This window comes from Rana temporaria, chromosome 4 (assembly GCF_905171775.1).
Source record: "Rana temporaria chromosome 4, aRanTem1.1, whole genome shotgun sequence".
In the NCBI taxonomy this organism is placed as follows: domain Eukaryota; kingdom Metazoa; phylum Chordata; class Amphibia; order Anura; family Ranidae; genus Rana; species Rana temporaria.
The window spans coordinates 184,339,634-184,356,938 of record NC_053492.1 but is presented as its reverse complement, the minus strand read 5'-3'; the positions used below and the strand labels follow the sequence as shown (position 1 = coordinate 184,356,938).

The 17,305-nt window shown below is 42.1% G+C and overlaps 1 protein-coding gene across 12 annotated transcripts in view; it reads left to right on the top strand.

Moving 5' to 3' along the window:
- The window catches only part of DLG1 (discs large MAGUK scaffold protein 1), a 370,222-nt gene that overhangs the window by 10,277 nt on the left and 342,640 nt on the right, over positions 1-17,305 (top strand). For all 12 annotated transcript variants that reach the window (XM_040349479.1, XM_040349474.1, XM_040349473.1 and 9 more), the window contains exon 2: positions 4,102-4,233. In XM_040349479.1, the coding sequence (XP_040205413.1) occupies positions 4,102-4,233 (132 nt within the window). The remainder of the gene's footprint in view (positions 1-4,101; positions 4,234-17,305) is intronic.

Genomic DNA, 17,305 nt, shown 5'->3' with positions numbered 1-17,305 from the left:
CTGCTGAAGAAAAGCATCCCCACAATATGCTGCCACCACCATGTTTCATGACAGGGATGGTGTTTTCAGATTGATGTTGCGAGTGGGCTGACAGTTTTTTTGCTTTTAGGCCAAAAAGTAAAATTTTGGTCAAATCTGACCAGAGCACCTTTTTCCACATATATTTGCTGTGTCCTCCACATGGCTTCTTGCAAACTGCACTTATGGCTTTCTTCTTGCCACTCTTCCATATAGGTAGTGAAAGTATCTCCTAAACTGGTGCCGTTCCTTCCGAGCACCATGATGTGAACGGCAGCTCCCACGCGCATGGCGTCATCGCGGCTCTGGCCAATCACAGCGCCAGAGCCCACGCACCTGAAAGTAAATCTGTGACTGGTGTCAGCGGTGTGGGGGTAAGGTAAGTATTGCATAATGAGCTAGTATGCAACGCATACTAGCTCATTATGCCTTTGTCTTACAGTGTCCCCCCCCACCCCATCCCATTTAGATTAGGAGTAACATGGGGCAATCTTCACTAGGCTTGTAACGGGAGGGCCCGTGGAACCCAGAATCCATTAGAAAGTATGGGATACCCTTGCTTTAGCTCACCATGCACCTCTTATGTCTAAATCAACCTGTGTCTATTGGGGGCATTGGGGGTTTACTTAAAATGGGACAGTAATATTTAGCCACAATATCTCCCAGGATATATGCCGTATTGGAAAGAGTGACACATTCATACTATTGGGACATATACTTTAAGGAGATGCTAATGTCGCCACCTGTCTGTTATAATGTAAATGAGTCTAGGATAACTTCTAAGGGTCTTTCATTGTGGGATTTTGCTAACTGACCCTGTAATTGTGTGAAGGAGTTCTGTGTTGATTGGTGATAATGTTGATTGTGTCTTCTGAGCTACAAGACAGCAAGTCTAGCCTAAAGGTCATGCCTCTGAGTCATCTTAGCTGCTTAAAGGGATTAGTTAATTAGGTCTGGTCACAGTGTATTTTCAGAGTAATATGAGCAGGATATGTATGCACCTCCTCTTTAACTGTATATAAGCCTGTAGTCTTTCAATAAAGATTGTGATTCCTGCTTGAAGCTCAACACGGAGCGTCATCTCGTATGTGGGGGAGAATGGGTTTCTTGTTCGTCTGGTAGCTGCCTTGTGTTTGGGAATGGAATGTCCTAAACGACTTTAACCCCTCTCATACAAGGGGTGTCGTTACATGACTCCCACAGACAGAGGCATGATTTTCCGCAACAGCTGGAGGGTCACCAGTTTGACACCACTGCTGTAGGTTATACCCCTCTAGCTAGAATAGTAATCTCAGATTTGTGGGAGCACAAGACTTGAAGGCAACAAATCTGAAGATGATCACAGTACCATACCTATCAGTGGCTTTGTAGATTGTGTTCCAGACATTAGAACAGGGCTTGACAAATTCCGGTCGCCATGGCGACTAGAAATAGGGTCCTGGCGACTTGGCTTGGAAGGGGGGGCAAAAAAAAAAAAAAATTACTTGTGAGCTGGTGGTGAGCCGTTGGTATTACAAGTTATTACCACCAGATGTGTAAGCTGGCGCCATCTGGTGGTGGCCGTTGGTATTACAAGTTAAGCATTACAAGTTAAACAGCAATTCTAATGTAATTTTTCACTGCCATCTTCTTCCCTCTAATTAGAACCCCCAAACATTATATATATTTTTTATCCTAACACCCTAGAGAATAAAATGGCGATCGTTGCAATACTTTCTGTCACGCCGTATTTGCGCAGCGGTCTTACAAGCGCACTTTTTTGGGAACAAAATTACACTTTTTTTAATAAAAAAATAAGACAACCGTAGTTATCCCCATTTTTTTTTAATATTATGAAAGATAATGTTACGCCGAGTAAATTGATACCTAACTAGTCACGCTACAAAATTACGTCCGCTCGTGAAATGGCGACAAACTTTTACCCTTTAAAATCTCCATAGGCGACGTTTAAAAAATTCTACAGGTTGCATGTTTTGAGTTAGAGGTCTAGGGCTAGAATTATTGCTCTCGCTCTACCAATCGCAGCAATACCTTACATGTGTGGTTTGAACACCGTTTACATATGCGGGCGCTGCTCACGTATGTGTTCGCTTCTACGCGCAAGCTCCTCAGGACGGGGCGCGTTTTCTGGCTCCTAACTTTTTTAGCTGGCTCCTAGATTCCAAGCAAATTTGTCAAACCCTGCATTAGAAGATGTGTAAAAATGGAGAACCTAGTTAAATGTGTACTACTTTTTTTTTTTTTTTTTGGGGGGGGGGGGGGGGGGGAATTGAGTAGGTAAGGGTAAAACCCCTGCCAGTTTATAAATTGTGAAGATTACACCTCCTTTTTAAAATTCTGGATTTACCTTTTATTTTCTTGTGACAATGTTCACCAACTCAAAGGGGTGAACCTCCCCAAAGGGGACACATACAGCAATAAAAATTTGTCAGAGGGGTATACCTCTTCCTTCACACCAACCAAAACTAAAAAAAAGTTTTGCCTATAAATACACTTTGTCAGGGGGTAAGCAACCTTTGTGTGGTGAATATATCAAAGATGGAGATCAAATATTATTTTTTAATTAAAGCGGATCTCCACTCTAAAGTGGAGTCCCGCTGATCGGCACCCTCTACAGACAGGTATCTGCACCCACTTCCGGCCCTACGATACGGGCAAAAGACAGGTTTTTTCTCCGCTTCCCGTCCGTCCCCCGTTGTATGCTGGGAACACTCGGCTCCCAGCACACAGCGGGAGCCAATCGGCGGGTGCAGCGCGACTCGCGCATGCGCCGCAGGGAACCGGGCAGTGAAGCCGGAGCGCTTAAATTCCTCGTTCCCTCACCGTGGATGGAGGGGGGAGCAGCAGGGTGACGAGCGATCGCTTGTCATCTGCTGCGATCGGCGCTGGACTCCAGGACAGGTAAGTGTCCTTATATTAAAAGTCAGCAGCTGCAGTATTTGTAGCTGCTGGCTTTTAATATATTTTTTTAGTGGCACATCCGCTTTAACTAGCAAGGCCTAACTAAATGGTAAGGAAAACTTGGAAAAATATAATAAAACAAATGTCAAATCTAAACTTGACCTACCTTTTTAAAAGTGATATTCAAGCTTCAGCTTAAAAAAAACAATATGCTGTCATACTTGCGTGCTCTGAGCAGTGGTTTTGCTTAGAGCAGCCCCAATCCTCTTCTGTTGCCAGTGTCTGTTGGTGCCAGATTGTCCACCACACGATCAGTCACGTTATAAGTCATTGGCTGTGTAATTTTATATATATATATATATATATATATATATATATATATATATATATATATATATATATATATATATATATATATATATATATATATATATATATATATATATATATATATATATATATATATATATATATATATATATATATATATATATATATATATATATAATTTTACACCATAGTCTGTAGACGCTATAACTTTCACGCAAACCTGTAGCAGGATACATTTTTGGTATAAATTTTATGAAGAAATTAGATTTTTATTAGATGATACGTTTAATAACAAAGTATAAAATATAGTGTGTTATATAGATGATAAAAAAAATAAAAATAAACTGACATACCAAAAGAAATCTCATTATTGATCTTGACTGGCTCCCACACACTCTCCATCCTGAAGTGACTGTCAGGAGGGGAAGCCGGCAGCACTGCAAGGAGAAGGGGAGCACACAGGGGGTCTGGGCAGCGGAAGTAAGGGGAACCTGGACAGGAGGGGGACATTTACTGGAACCGATCCCTTTTTTATTTCCCCCCCTTCAGGGGTGATACCACCCCTGCTACTGTCCAGGTTCTGGGGTGTTGACAAGTGACACGATCTATCCCTTGCCTATGGATTTTTGCATTGCATGGTTTGTTACTGGTGCTACAATCAGCAGGGCGAGGATGCTTTTTCTTTAGTCATGCAAGCAGCTGAAATTAGGTAGTCTCCCTTTTTGCCTGTGTAGTTTAGCAAAATGGCAAATCTTATCACTTGGAAGTATATACGTTCTTGGGGAGGTAAAATGGCCCAAATGCTGCTGATGGCATGTATATTAAAAGCAATGTTTTTTTCTTTTGGCATAGATACTCAACGTGCTTTGGACCTCCTAGAAGAATATCGCACCAAACTTAATCAAACGGAGGACAAACAACTCAGGAAATCTATTGAACGGGTCATTGGCATCTTTCAAAGTAACCTCTTTCAAGCTTTAATTGGTAGGTATATAATGGGCAAAGAACTTTTTTTTGTTTTTTTTTTACTTTCTGTTTTGATTTATTTCTAGATGCTTTTTAAATATTTGCTGCATTGCTTTATAAATGTTATTAAAAATGCACAGGAACACTTTGTCTTATTACAGACAGATATAGAATCGGTACCTCCAGACTTTTCCTTTTAGCCTGGTGATGCGAATTTACAGCGGGTGTGATGCGTTTAGGAACACACAGGTTAGCAAGTCATGAAAAAAGCATAGTATTCCATGGCTTTGGCACATCTATGCGTTGTGAATTTGGTGTGGGGAGGGGGGGGAGGATCCTGTTTGTGCGATGCAAATTTAATCTTCCTAGGCTTCTATTGAACTTGCAGCACACAGTTCACATCTCGGCAAATTCTTCACTGTCTGCCTCCTGAAATTCACAGTAAAATTAATCATGGTAAATTTGCACCTGTCTACGTCAAAACGCAAGGCAAATTCGCACCTCGCACAGAACAATAATTCTCAAATTTGCAGTACATCGCACCGCAGTAGTGTGAACCTAGGCTTGGCCTGATAACTGTTTCTTACTTTTTTTTTTTTTTTATCCACTTTTTCTTGTGGGGAAATTTTTGTATTTTTTTTGTATACATGGCATGCTTGATATTTACTTAAATTTTTAATTTTTTATTTTTTTCATGTTTGGGAACGGTAAAAAACATGAATTTTGTTTCTTGATGTTTATTTTGGTTAATGTATGGTTTGGAACATTTTTGTTCGATTGTGCAACCTGTCCCTGCAGTAAGTGCTGGATATTGGCTTCTGTGTTACAATGGGGGGGGGGGGGGGGAGAAATTTTCTTTGATCTCCTGCAGATTTTTTAAGTTTGCCCACTTACAAAGAAATTAAGTAAATAATCTTCTTGCTCACACATCACGGGACACAGAGCCTTAATTAATGGGTTATGTAGTCACCACAGGTGAATGGACACTGGTCAACCCAATTAAAATTGGGTTCCTCCCTATATAACCCCTCCCAAATGGAGTACCTCAGTTTTTTTTCACCAGTGTCTAAGGTGGTTGGTCACGTTGAACATGTGCTAAGAAGAAAAAGCTCTTTTGATGGTCTTCTGCGGAGGCCTAGGAGCTATAACCAGATCCAGACCTCGGGTCGATATCACAAGCCTAAGATGGATGGTACCCGGGCCTCATGTAAAGAAGAAACAAGGTTTGCCTGTAATGTCTTTCTTCGGAGGTCTGGGCTCTTGGATCCAGGCTTTGGTGTACTAATGCAACTGTGGCACGAAAAGTTACTGGCAGAGACTTCTACAGGTCCAGGTATGAGGTTCCTCTAAGTAGGAACCCATGGTAAACCTGAAGGTTAGCACAATATTACTCGCCGTGATGGGTGAAAGCTGGATCTCTGTTCTGGCTCTCATCGGATAAGCATTCTGAGGGCGAGAAATCCCTCTCTGGAGATGAGGATCATGTGCAATTTGAGGACTCGGAGGATGAGAGAATTCATTCCTCTGTCGCTAAAGATGCAGGTGCATTATTATGCAGAAATTGTGCGTGCCACTTACAAATTAGAGTGAAAAAGAACTACAGCGCTACTAACAAATCTCAAAGAAACCACACAAAAAATAACTAAATACAGCAGCAATCAAAAAACGGGGAACTAAACCAAATGATAGATGAATATATACTGATGCGCTCGTATTATCTCATGTGCAATGTGAATCGTACATATACTAACAAGCATTAAACCTAGTAAGAAAACTCTTAATATATATGTGAGTAGATCATAAAAAAGTCCCCGCTCACCAAAGGTTTCCAAGGTTTGCGGTGGATCAGCGCCACTTTCCTTTCGGGCTGGCTATGGCACCTCGAGTGTTTACAAAAATACTTGCCCTGGCAAGGCTGAGGGCATGGGGCATAGCAGTAACAGCCTATCTGGACGATCTGTTGATTATAGATCAGTCCGCTGCATGCTTGGGCCACAATGTGGAACAAAGATGTTCAGGCCCTGGACCTGTCTATGATCTTATCTCCAAAGGTTCGCCAGAGCCTCAATTGGTGGTTGCTCTCCCAAAATCTGTCAAAAAGAAAAACCTTTACTTCGGTTACCTGGGAATTGGTAACCACAGATGCCATCCTTCTAGGCTGGGAGGCAGTTCTAGAAGAGGCATCTGCCCAGGGGAAGTGGTCCGGAGCTGAAAAGCGCCTACCCATCAACATTCTGGAGATTAGGGCAACTTATCTGGCCCTCAGAGTCTGATCTTACAGACTGTAGGGTTGTCCTGTTCAGATACAGTCTGACAATGTGGCCTATATCAATCACCAAGGGGACACCAGAAGTCTGGATGCTCAAAGGGAGGTGAATCACTTCTTGTCCTGGACAGAAAGGCATATTCCTTGCCTGTCTGCGGTCTTCATTCCAGTGGTAGAAAATTGGCAGGTGGATTTTTTAAGTCACCAGTAGCTGAGTCCAGGAGAATAATCTCTACACCCTGACATATTTCAAATCGTATGTCAAAAATGGGGTACCCCAGATGTGGACCTGTTGGCTTCCAGGTTCAACACAAAACTGGACTGCTTTGTGTCAAGAACAAGAGATCCTTTTGCTCAAAGCTTGGATGCCCTGACAATTTCACGGGATCGATATTCTCTGATTTGTGCGTTCCCTCCGGTTCCGCTTCTCCCACGATTCCTTCAAAGAGTTAAGAGGGAAGGAAAGCCGGTGATTTTGGTCGCTCCAGCTTGGCCCAGGAGACCTTGGTACTCAGAAATAGTAAGGATGGCAGAAGGAAGACCTTGGGTTCTCCCGCTACACTCGGACCTACTATCGGCGGGGTCCAATATTCCATCCTGCCTTACAAAGTCTAAATTTGACGGCTTGGCTGTTGAGACCCACATTCTGAGAAAACGTGGGCTTTCAGGCCCAGTCCTATCCACTCTGGTTAATGCTAGGAAGCCGGCCTCCAGGCTCATCTACTACAAAATCTGGAAGGCAAATGTTTCCTGCTGTGAACCCAGGTGGCATCCTAGGAATTATACCATTAATAGGATTCTTGCCTTTCTTCAGTTGGGCTTAAATATGAAGTTGGCCTTGATCACTATTGAGGGCCAAATCTCGGCCTTGTTGGTATTCTTTCAAAAACCGCTTGCCTCTCATTCCCTAGTCCGGGCCTTTGTTCAGGGAGCACTACGCCTGAATCCGCCGCTTTAGTCCCCTGTGTGCCCATGGGATTTTAATTTTTGGTATTGTCTGTTTTACAGAAATTACCCTTTGAACCATTACACCATGCTCCTTTAGGTCCTTTGACAAACCGTTTTTTCTCGTAGCCATATTCTCAGCAAGGAGGGTATCGGAGGTTGCGACTCTTTTGTGTAAAGAACCATATACAGTACAGACAAAGTTTGGACATTCAAAGAGTTTTCTTTATTTTCATGACTATGAAAATTGTAGATTCACACTGAAGGCATCAAAACTATGAATTAACACATGTGGAATTATACATAACAAAAAAGTGTGAAACAACTGAAAATATATTTCATATTCTAAGTTCTTCAAAGTAGCCACCTTTTGCAGCAGACACATCTCTAGAACTGTTAAGAGGAGACTGTGAATCAGGCCTTCATGGTAGAATATCTGCTAGGAAACCACTGCTAAAGAAAGGCAACAAGCAGAAGAGACTTGTTTGGGCTAAAGAACACAAGGAATGGACATTAGACCAGTGGAAATCTGTGCTTTGGTCTGATGAGTCCAAACTTGAGATCTTTGGTTCCAACCCCTGTGTCTTTGTGCGATGCAGAAAAGTTGAACGGATGGACTCTACATGCCTGGTTCCCACCGTGAAGCATGGAGGAGGAGGTGTGGGGGTGATTTGCTGGTGCCACTGTTGGGGATTTATTCAAAATTGAAGGCATACTGAACCAGCATGGCTACCACAGCATCTTGCAGCGGCATGCTATTCCATCCGGCTTGCGTTTAGTTGGACCATCATTTATTTTTCAACAGGACAATGACCCCAAACACACCTCCAGGCTGTGTAAGGGCTATTTGACCAAGAAGGAGAGTGATGGGGTGCTGCGCCAGGTGACTACCTCTTGAAGCTCATCAAGAGAATACCAAGAGTGTGCAAAGCAGTAATCAAAGCAAAAGGTGGCTACTTTGAAGAACTTAGAATATGAAATATATTTTCAGTTGTTTCACACTTTTTTGTTCTGTATAATTCCACATGTGTTAATTCATAGTTTTGATGCCTTCAGTGTGAATCTACAATTTTCATAGTCATGAAAATAAAGAAAACTCTTTGAATGAGAAGGTGTGTCCAAACTTTTGGTCTGTACTGTATGATTATTCATGACAGGGTGGTGCTGCGTCCTCACCCGACTTTCTTGCCTAAGGTGGTTTCAGGATTTCATCTGCATCAAGATATAGTCCTGCCGTCCCCCTTCTTCTTCTTCTTTTTTTTTTTTTTTTTTTTTTCCTTCCCAGATCTGCAGTCTCCTGAGGAAGAGAGTCTGCACTCTCTCTAGTTGTAAGGGCGGTAAAGGTTTATCTGCAAGCTACGTCTCAGATACGAAAGACTGCTTGTCTGTCTGTTCTGCCACAGGACCCAAGGAAGGGCCAGGTAGCGTTTAAATCTACTATTGCATGTTGAATTCGACAAGTAATCAAGCCTATGGTTTAGAAAATAGGATTTTTTAATACAGCTTACCTGTAAAATCCTTTTCTTGGGCATACATCACAGGACACAGAGCCTTAATTACTTAATGGGATGTCCCATAGCGATGCTAAAATTGAGGGGAGGGAGACACAGATCAGAAATAAGACCGCCATTGGGCCAGAGGATCTATACTGCTGCCTGCAGTACACTATGCCCGAAGGCGGCATCCTCGTACCCTCTTGCATCTACCTGGTAGAACTTAGTAAATGTATGGACCGAAGACCAAGTAAGCAGCCTTACAGATCTGAGCCATGGAGGCCTGGTGATGCACTGCCCATGAAGCACCAACTGCTCTAGGCAAGTGCACTTTCACCTGAAAAGGAGGAATCTTCTTTTTGTCATGGGTGTATTTTAAATGATGGAGACAGACTATCAACCAAAAAAAAAATCACCTGATACAAATGTTATAAATTGAGTTGCAGTTTAGTAAGTAAAATAAGTATTTGATCTCCAAGTAAAACATGACTTGGTACTTGATGGAGAAACCCTTGTTGGCAAACAGAGGTAAGATGTTTCCAGGTTTGCACACATCTCAGGAGGGATTTTGGTTCACTCTTTACAGATCTTCTCTAAATCCTTAAGTTTTCTTGGCTGTCACTTAGCAACTCAAAGTTTCAGCTCCCTACATACATTTTCTGTAGGATTAAGGTCTGGAGACTGACTAGGCCACTCATGACCTTATTGTGCTTCTTGAGCAACTCTCTTGTTGCCTTGGCGGTATGTTTTTGGGTCATTGTCATGCTGAAAGGACTCATCCGTGACGCATCTTTAGTGTTCTGGCTGAGGGAAGAAGGTTTACATCCAAGATTTTACAATACTTATAGCATTTGTTTTAGGTGTGTGTGTGTGTGTGTGTGTGTGTGTGTGTGTGTGTTTTGGTTGATATTCTGTGTCTCTATCATTTCAAATGTATTACAAAAATTATAGACCCTATTATTCTTAGTTTTTATTAAAGATTGTCAAGAGAAAAATATATTGAACATTCGGGAAAAAGAAAAGAGACATAGGCCATATTATAATGTTAATGCCATTGCAAAACATAAATCGCGAGCCACTGAAAACGTCTCTGGAGATGGTGCAGGTAGAATCGATCGATCGATCACCAACCAACCTGCCATTGCATCATGTAAAAGAGGAGCCAGTAAACCACAGTATAGCGCCTATGAGCCAGGGATGTAGTCTCTTGTAGGTTTTAAAGACGCACCATATCTGTACAGATTTGGGGGTGAAAAAGTTTGCATCTCGGAAGACCTTTTTAAAGCTAGAGTAGGAAAGAACAGACAAGTCATTGGATGAACCAAGTGGCATCCTGACAGGAAGGTGTGAAGGAAAAAGAAAAGGGAGGGGTTTTCAGTAGATGGGAATAAGGAGAAAGTTGAAGGGAACCAGAAGTGGGTTCTGTGGCAGGTTAAAGATATGCAACGAGCAAGTAATCTCCCAGGGTATGGTCGGTAGAGCCAATATCGAATACTCCAGAAGTTGTTTTAAAGCTGATCCAACAGCCATTTTTTGATGCATCGTTGGTCTACCTTGGGAAGTATTCACTCCTCCTCAATTTTAGCTACCACCTCTGTACCAAATATGGTACAGAGGAGGGCACATTGCTACACATCTCCAGCAGCGATCTGACGTTTGTGGGTAAGTGCTGTTAAGTAACACAAATGTTCTGTGCTAACTAGCCAACGCCTTAATGTTCCTGTGTTGTCGCATTTTATTGAGCCTTTCTGAAATGTTAATATTTGTTCCCATACCTGTTCAGCAAAGGGTTCTCCCACATCTGTCTCTCAAGCCTTGATAGTTGCCAGGTTTATTGGGAAACTCTATAATGTTCTGTACAGGTCATTCTCAATAAAATTAGCATATTGTGATAAAGTTCATTATTTTCTGTAATGTACTGATAAACATTAGACTTTCATATATTTTAGCTTCATTACACACAACTGAAGTAGTTCAAGCCTTTTTATTGTTTTAATATTGATGATTTTGGCATACAGCTCATGAAAACCCCAAATTCCTATCTCAAAAAATTGGCATATTTCATCCGACCAATAAAAGAAAAGTGTTTGTAATAAAAAACAAGTCAACCTTCAAATAATTATGTTCAGTTATGCACTCAATACTTGGTCGGGAATCCTTTTGCAGAAATGACTGCTTCAATGCGGCGTGGCATGGAGGCAATCAGCCTGTGGCACTGCTGAGGTGTTATGGAGGCCCAGGATGCTTCGGTAGCGGCCTTAAGCTCATCCAGAGTATTGGGTCTTGCGTCTCTCAACTTTCTCTTCCCAATATCCCACAGATTCTCTATGGGGTTCAGGTCAGGAGAGTTGGCAGGCCAATTGAGCACAGTAATACCATGGTCAGTAAACCATTTACCAGTGGTTTTGGCACTGTGAGCAGGTGCCAAGTCGTGCTGAAAAATGAAATCTTCATCTCCATAAAGCTTTTCAGCAGATGGAAGCATGAAGTGCTCCAAAATCTTCTGATAGCTAGCTGCATTCACCCTGCCCTTGATAAAACACAGTGGACCAACACCAGCAGCTGACATGGCCCCCCATACCATCACTGACTGTGGGTACTTGACACTGGACTTCAGGCATTTTGGCATTTCCCTCTCCCCAGTCTTCCTCCAGACTCTGGCACCTTGATTACCGAATGACATGCAAAATTTGCTTTCATCTGAAAAAAGTACTTTGGACCACTGAGCAACAGTCCAGTGTTGCTTCTCTGTAGCCCAGGTCAGGCGCTTTTGCCGCTGTTTCTGGTTCAAAAGTGTCTTGACCTGGGGGAATGCGGCACCTGTAGCCCATTTCCTGCACACGCCTGTACACGGTGGCTCTGGATGTTTCTACTCCAGACTCAGTCCACTGCTTCCGCAGGTCCCCCAAGGTCTGGAATCGGTCCTTCTCCACAATCTTCCTCAGGGTCCGGTCACCTCTTCTCGTTGTGCAGCGTTTTCTGCCACACTTTTTCCTTCCCACTGAGGTGCCTTGATACAGCACTCTGGGAACAGCCTATTCGTTCAGAAATTTCTTTCTGTGTCTTACCCTCTTGCTTGAGGGTGTCAATGATGGCCTTCTGGACAGCAGTCAGGTCGGCAGTCTTACCCATGATTGCGGTTTGGAGTAATGAACCAGGCTGGGAGTTTTTAAAAGCCTCAGGAATCTTTTGCAGGTGTTTAAAGTTAATTAGTTGATTCAGATGATTAGGTTAAGAGCTCGTTTAGAGAACCTTTTCATGATATGCTAATTTTTTGAGATAGGAATTTGGGGTTTTCATGAGCTGTATGCCAAAATCATCAATATTAAAACAATAAAAAGGCTTGAACTACTTCAGTTGTGTGTAATGAATCTAAAATATATGAAAGTCTAATGTTTATCAGTACATTACAGAACATAATGAACTTTATCACAATATGCAAATTTTTTGAGAATGACCTGTATTTGTTGGAGATGAGGTGGTGTTGAGTTTGCGCTGAACATAGCTTTTCACAATGTCTTGCAGTATGATGAATATCCCAATATAATGCAATTAAACCCAAATAAATAAAATATTAATAGAACATTCCTTTTTTTAAGCATCAATGAGTGATTAAAAAAATGTAATTGTGAAAGTCCATATATCAATCACAAATACTCTGTGTAGTGAGCTTGGATTTACTTTAACACCCTCCAAAATGTTCTTTGTGATGCATGCAGTCACCCAGTGCTTATTTTATGCGCTTACCTTATCGTGTTGACCTCAATCATATTTTTGGTCACGTGCACCTGTTCCACTGTGGGCTCATTTTCATGAGCTTTTTATGCTGACATATACTGTATACGCCTCCTAATACCGCTCTGTATTTGGATAAATCGCATTAAAAAAAAAACAAAATGGGATCCAAAACTCCACATGTATTTTAAAAATGCTTTTTAAATGCAAGTAGAAAAATAGTTTGGTTTGTTTTGGGAGGACATGGTAGAGAGATTGTTCCTCTGTAAGAACACTCCACATTGAGGGAAGGAAAAATGGCAGCTCTAGGTATCATCGTAGATTTATAGTGTTGAGGTCATGGATTCTGGAATAGATTAAAGGGTCAATGATTTGCCAAGCCCATGGAACCATTGTAAAGTGGCCCCAATCAATTGATAATCTAGAACTACTGCCTGTATGGCTCACCTTCTGGTCCATGATATAGGTTCCAGAGAATCGTGGGTACTTTTTTTTTTTTTTTTTTTAAAAGACCTAGTCTTTTATAGGTTTGTGTACAGTCCACTATCTAATGCACCTGGTAGGTTCTATAGTAGCACTTCATGTCTGGTAGTCCAATCCCTCTGCTGTCTTTAGGGGGTGTCACTTGGCTTAATGGGTACAGTTTGTATAACATACAAAACTCTGGGAAGAACAGTCATTTTATAGGCATCTGATAATCTCTGCCTAGTGCCATTGGTATAGGAAAGGTGTTGGACAGATGCCATTGATTTTTACCCTCACTTGCTGGATAATATATGGCTCGTATTCTTACACACCTTTTTTCTTTTCAAAGCCACTGGTTGCGAAAACAGCTGCCATGTAGTCCAAGGCGCCACTCTATCAAATGCTTTCCCATCATCCATGGACAGGAAGAAGCCTTTTTCATAGTTTTTAGTTTGCCAATGGTGGATGTTTTGGGCATTAGTATTACCTCTAGATTCCCTGTCAGAATGAATCCTACTAGGCCCAACAGCACTAATGAGGGTAGAAGAGGAAGAAGCCAGTTCATCAAGATTTTAACATATAGTTTTATTGTAAAAAAAAAATATTAATTTTTTTTCCCCCTCCACGTTTTGTATAGAGTTGAGAGGGATTCGAACATCTATTCAGTTTTTATTGCTGTGTCTGCTCCTGTTAGGGAGATTCACCCTTTGTTTGTTTACCATTATCATTAAAATTGAAAGTAACAAAAACCCAAATTTCGGGTTGTCCCCAGAAAATAGAGGGGAGATCTTTCAATAGGGACTCTAGTTCTGGTGACTTTGGTGGTACCCGATCCCGCTGTTATGCAGGGATTTTCTCTCACTTCCTGTTTGGCCATGGGATAAGAAATTGAGGGAAATCTCCACAATTTAAGACACAGATGGTGGGAAAAAAAACCTGACATGGTTATATTCCTCCCTTATCCTATCCAAAATGTGTGTGTGTGTGTGTGTGTGTGTGTGTGTGTGTGTGGGGGGGGGTTTACCTATTCTGCTTTAAATCGACATTGAGCAGGGAAATCTATCTGTAATTTGCTACCTGCGTAGGGTTCCTGTCTCTTATGAATGATGGTTATGTGGGTTTCTAAAAATTGGGCTGAGGGGATGGTTTGTCGGCTAATATTTTTTAAGTCTTAAGCAAATGGGGCGATAAGGTGTCTGAGCTTTTTATAGTATTGGCGAGAGAGAGACCGACCATCTGTATTGGGACTCCAGACTGCCAGGCTTTGCCTGCTTTATAGCTAGTCGGTTAATGAACAGATATCATTGTTTTTGAGTAAATGTTACATTCCGTGCTCAGGACCTAGAATATGGCTGCTGCCTTACCCCAATTTCCCACCAACAGTGGAAAATATAGTAAGTAGATGGATATCTATTTATTACGGTATCTCGGTGGGTACATGTGACAGCACTGAAGAAATGACACTTTGCTACAATGTAAAGTAGTAGTTGTACAGCTTGTATAACAGTGTAAATTTGCTGTCCCCTCAAAATAACTCAACACCCAGCCATTATCCAAACAAAATTGATGTCCCCCCCCCCCCCCCCCCCACACAAATGGAGCTTTCTTTTGGTGGTATTTGATCACCTCTGCGGTTTTTATTTTTGTGCGCTATAAACAGAGCGACAATTTGTAAGAAAAACAACTATTTCTCTCTTCGTGGACGGACACGGCTCCAAAAAATCTTGACAGTAAGGTTATGTTCTGTCTATCAGGAGAAGACTAGACAGACATGTTAAACATGTAATACAGCAAAGCTGTCTGGTCATAACCCCTCACCCTGCAGTCAGCAGCTTCAGTTTTTTTTTTCTTTTCTGCCTTGCATAGGAGAAGAAACTGGCTCCCTAGGGGCCCATTGGTCCTGGAGAACTTTTATTTTTAAACTTTTTTTGTTTGTTTTTTGATCCTGAGATCTACTCTCAACTGCCGGCTGGGTGACAGGCTAGATAATATAGATCCTTGTAGTCTTCCCCACTCTGGCCATCAATAGTGAGCAGACCTTTAGCTACGCGCGGGGTCGACCACGACATACACCATTACTCCAGGGGTGGCCGGTGAGCTATATGCTCCGGGGCTTACTTATGACTGGGCTACTGCTGTCCGTGTCACGGTGGGCCATGGCTGACAGCCACTCCATACTGGTCGGTGGTGGGTCTGTCAGGAACACTTCCAGCGGTCCCTGCGGGACGGGTAAGTAAGTTCCTCCAGTCCTGGCAGGATAGAGCAGCTGGGCATTCCTGGGGCAGGCGTTTAGGGGGTCTCTCGGCCTCCCTTTCCTCCCCCCCCATCCTTTCCCTCCTTCCCATGCTTTGCTGCGCCCGCAGTTTACCGGGGGTCCCGGGGGGGGGCTCAAGGTCCTGAAATGTGGGGATGTGCGCTGTGTGGTGGTCCACTATTGGGGGTGGTCTGCCATTAGGGGGGCCTCCGCTCGGAGGCTCTACGTTTACAGCCTTTCTTTTACCTCGGGATTTGCGCCTGCGCCATTTTCTTGTGGCCACACTGTATTTATTACAATTCAGCTGGCTCACTGTTTGTGTCGGTAGCTGGTCTGAAAAGGGTATAAAACAAGGGGGGAACTAATGCGCAAACCAGCCTAACCCGGGAAAAAATATAGTGGTACAAATAAATTAAAAGTTACAATCAAGCAGCAGCCACAACTAATAGTGCTCACGCACTGACAGCATATGATAGACAGGGGGATGTAGTGGCGCTTGCAAATACTAATAACCGACAATAATTTAAAACAATAAAATATTCTAAACAATGATTCCTAAAGTATGAGAGTGAGTCCGTCCTCTACTGGGGTAAAATTGTGTTCCACTCGAGGTCTATGCCCAAAGAATACCATCCAACATCAATAATTAGATGTGGAAGGAACTGCGAGTGAATATATAATGAAATCCAATGGATAAAAGTGCCTAACTGGCCGCACAGTGTACATGGGATAATAATCCTTTTTTAAAAATGTGTCATAAATCCTTAAAGTGCTTGATAAAAAACAAGTGCAAAGTGCTAATAAATAAAACAATAATAGCAGTGAATGAAAGCTCCAGCTCTCCTAGAAAGTGGTTAATTACTAATTAGCAAACACATGCAGGAAAAAGCAACAACTGAAAAGAAGTCCAAAAATGCAAGTGTCCTAAAAACCTAAACGGTTCAATCATAAAACTGTTGTTTTTCTGTGCGATGAAAAAAATATAATATAATAAGAAAATAATAAAAAAATATAAAAATATATAAATCTTAAATAATAGTCCAAAAACAGATAGTACAATATCACTGCAGGATTAGTGATAGTGAATAAAACTATATCCAGTGTACAATCAAGTGATGATGATAATATTAAAAATAAAGTCCAAAGTGCATCTGTGCTCCATTCAACAATTCAGATGATCAGTGGTTAATTCAGTGAAGACTTGTTACATTGTGCTCATTCAGTGAAGACTTGTTACATTGTGCTCATATGTCTGTGAATCAAACCAGCCCGATTTTCCTCAGTGTGGGGATTATTTTTACCAGCCTCTTACCTTCCTGAGGCTTTTACCAAGCCTGTAACAGGAGCTGCTCTGCAGTCACATAGATAAAATCCAGGGTCCAAAAACGGCTCACACTCCTCCCCATTCAGGCTCTCAAAAAGAAACACAGGAATGCCTCCATAGCATAAAACCACAGGATATCAGTTTAATAAAGAAAAACGAATACACTCACAAACATTGCTGTGTTAAACAGCGTGTGTACAATCGAGTGTCACCGCTCTGCGGCCGCAAAGCAGGTGACTTCACCAGCAAGCCCTCTGTGTCCTCCTCACGCGTATCGCGACAGCCCTACGTCGCTTAATCATAGGATAGCTGGTAAAAATAATCCCCACACTGAGGAAAATCGGGCTGGTTTGATTCACAGACATATGAGCACAATGTAACAAGTCTTCACTGAATGAGCACAATGTAACAAGTCTTCACTGAATTAACCACTGATCATCTGAATTGTTGAATGGAGCACAGATGCACTTTGCACTTTGGACTTTATTTTTAATATTATCATTAGGGATGTCCCGATACCGATACTAGTATCGGTATCGGTACCGATACCGAGCATTTCCCCGAGTACTTGTACTCGGGGGAAATGCTCCGATGCCTCACCCGATACC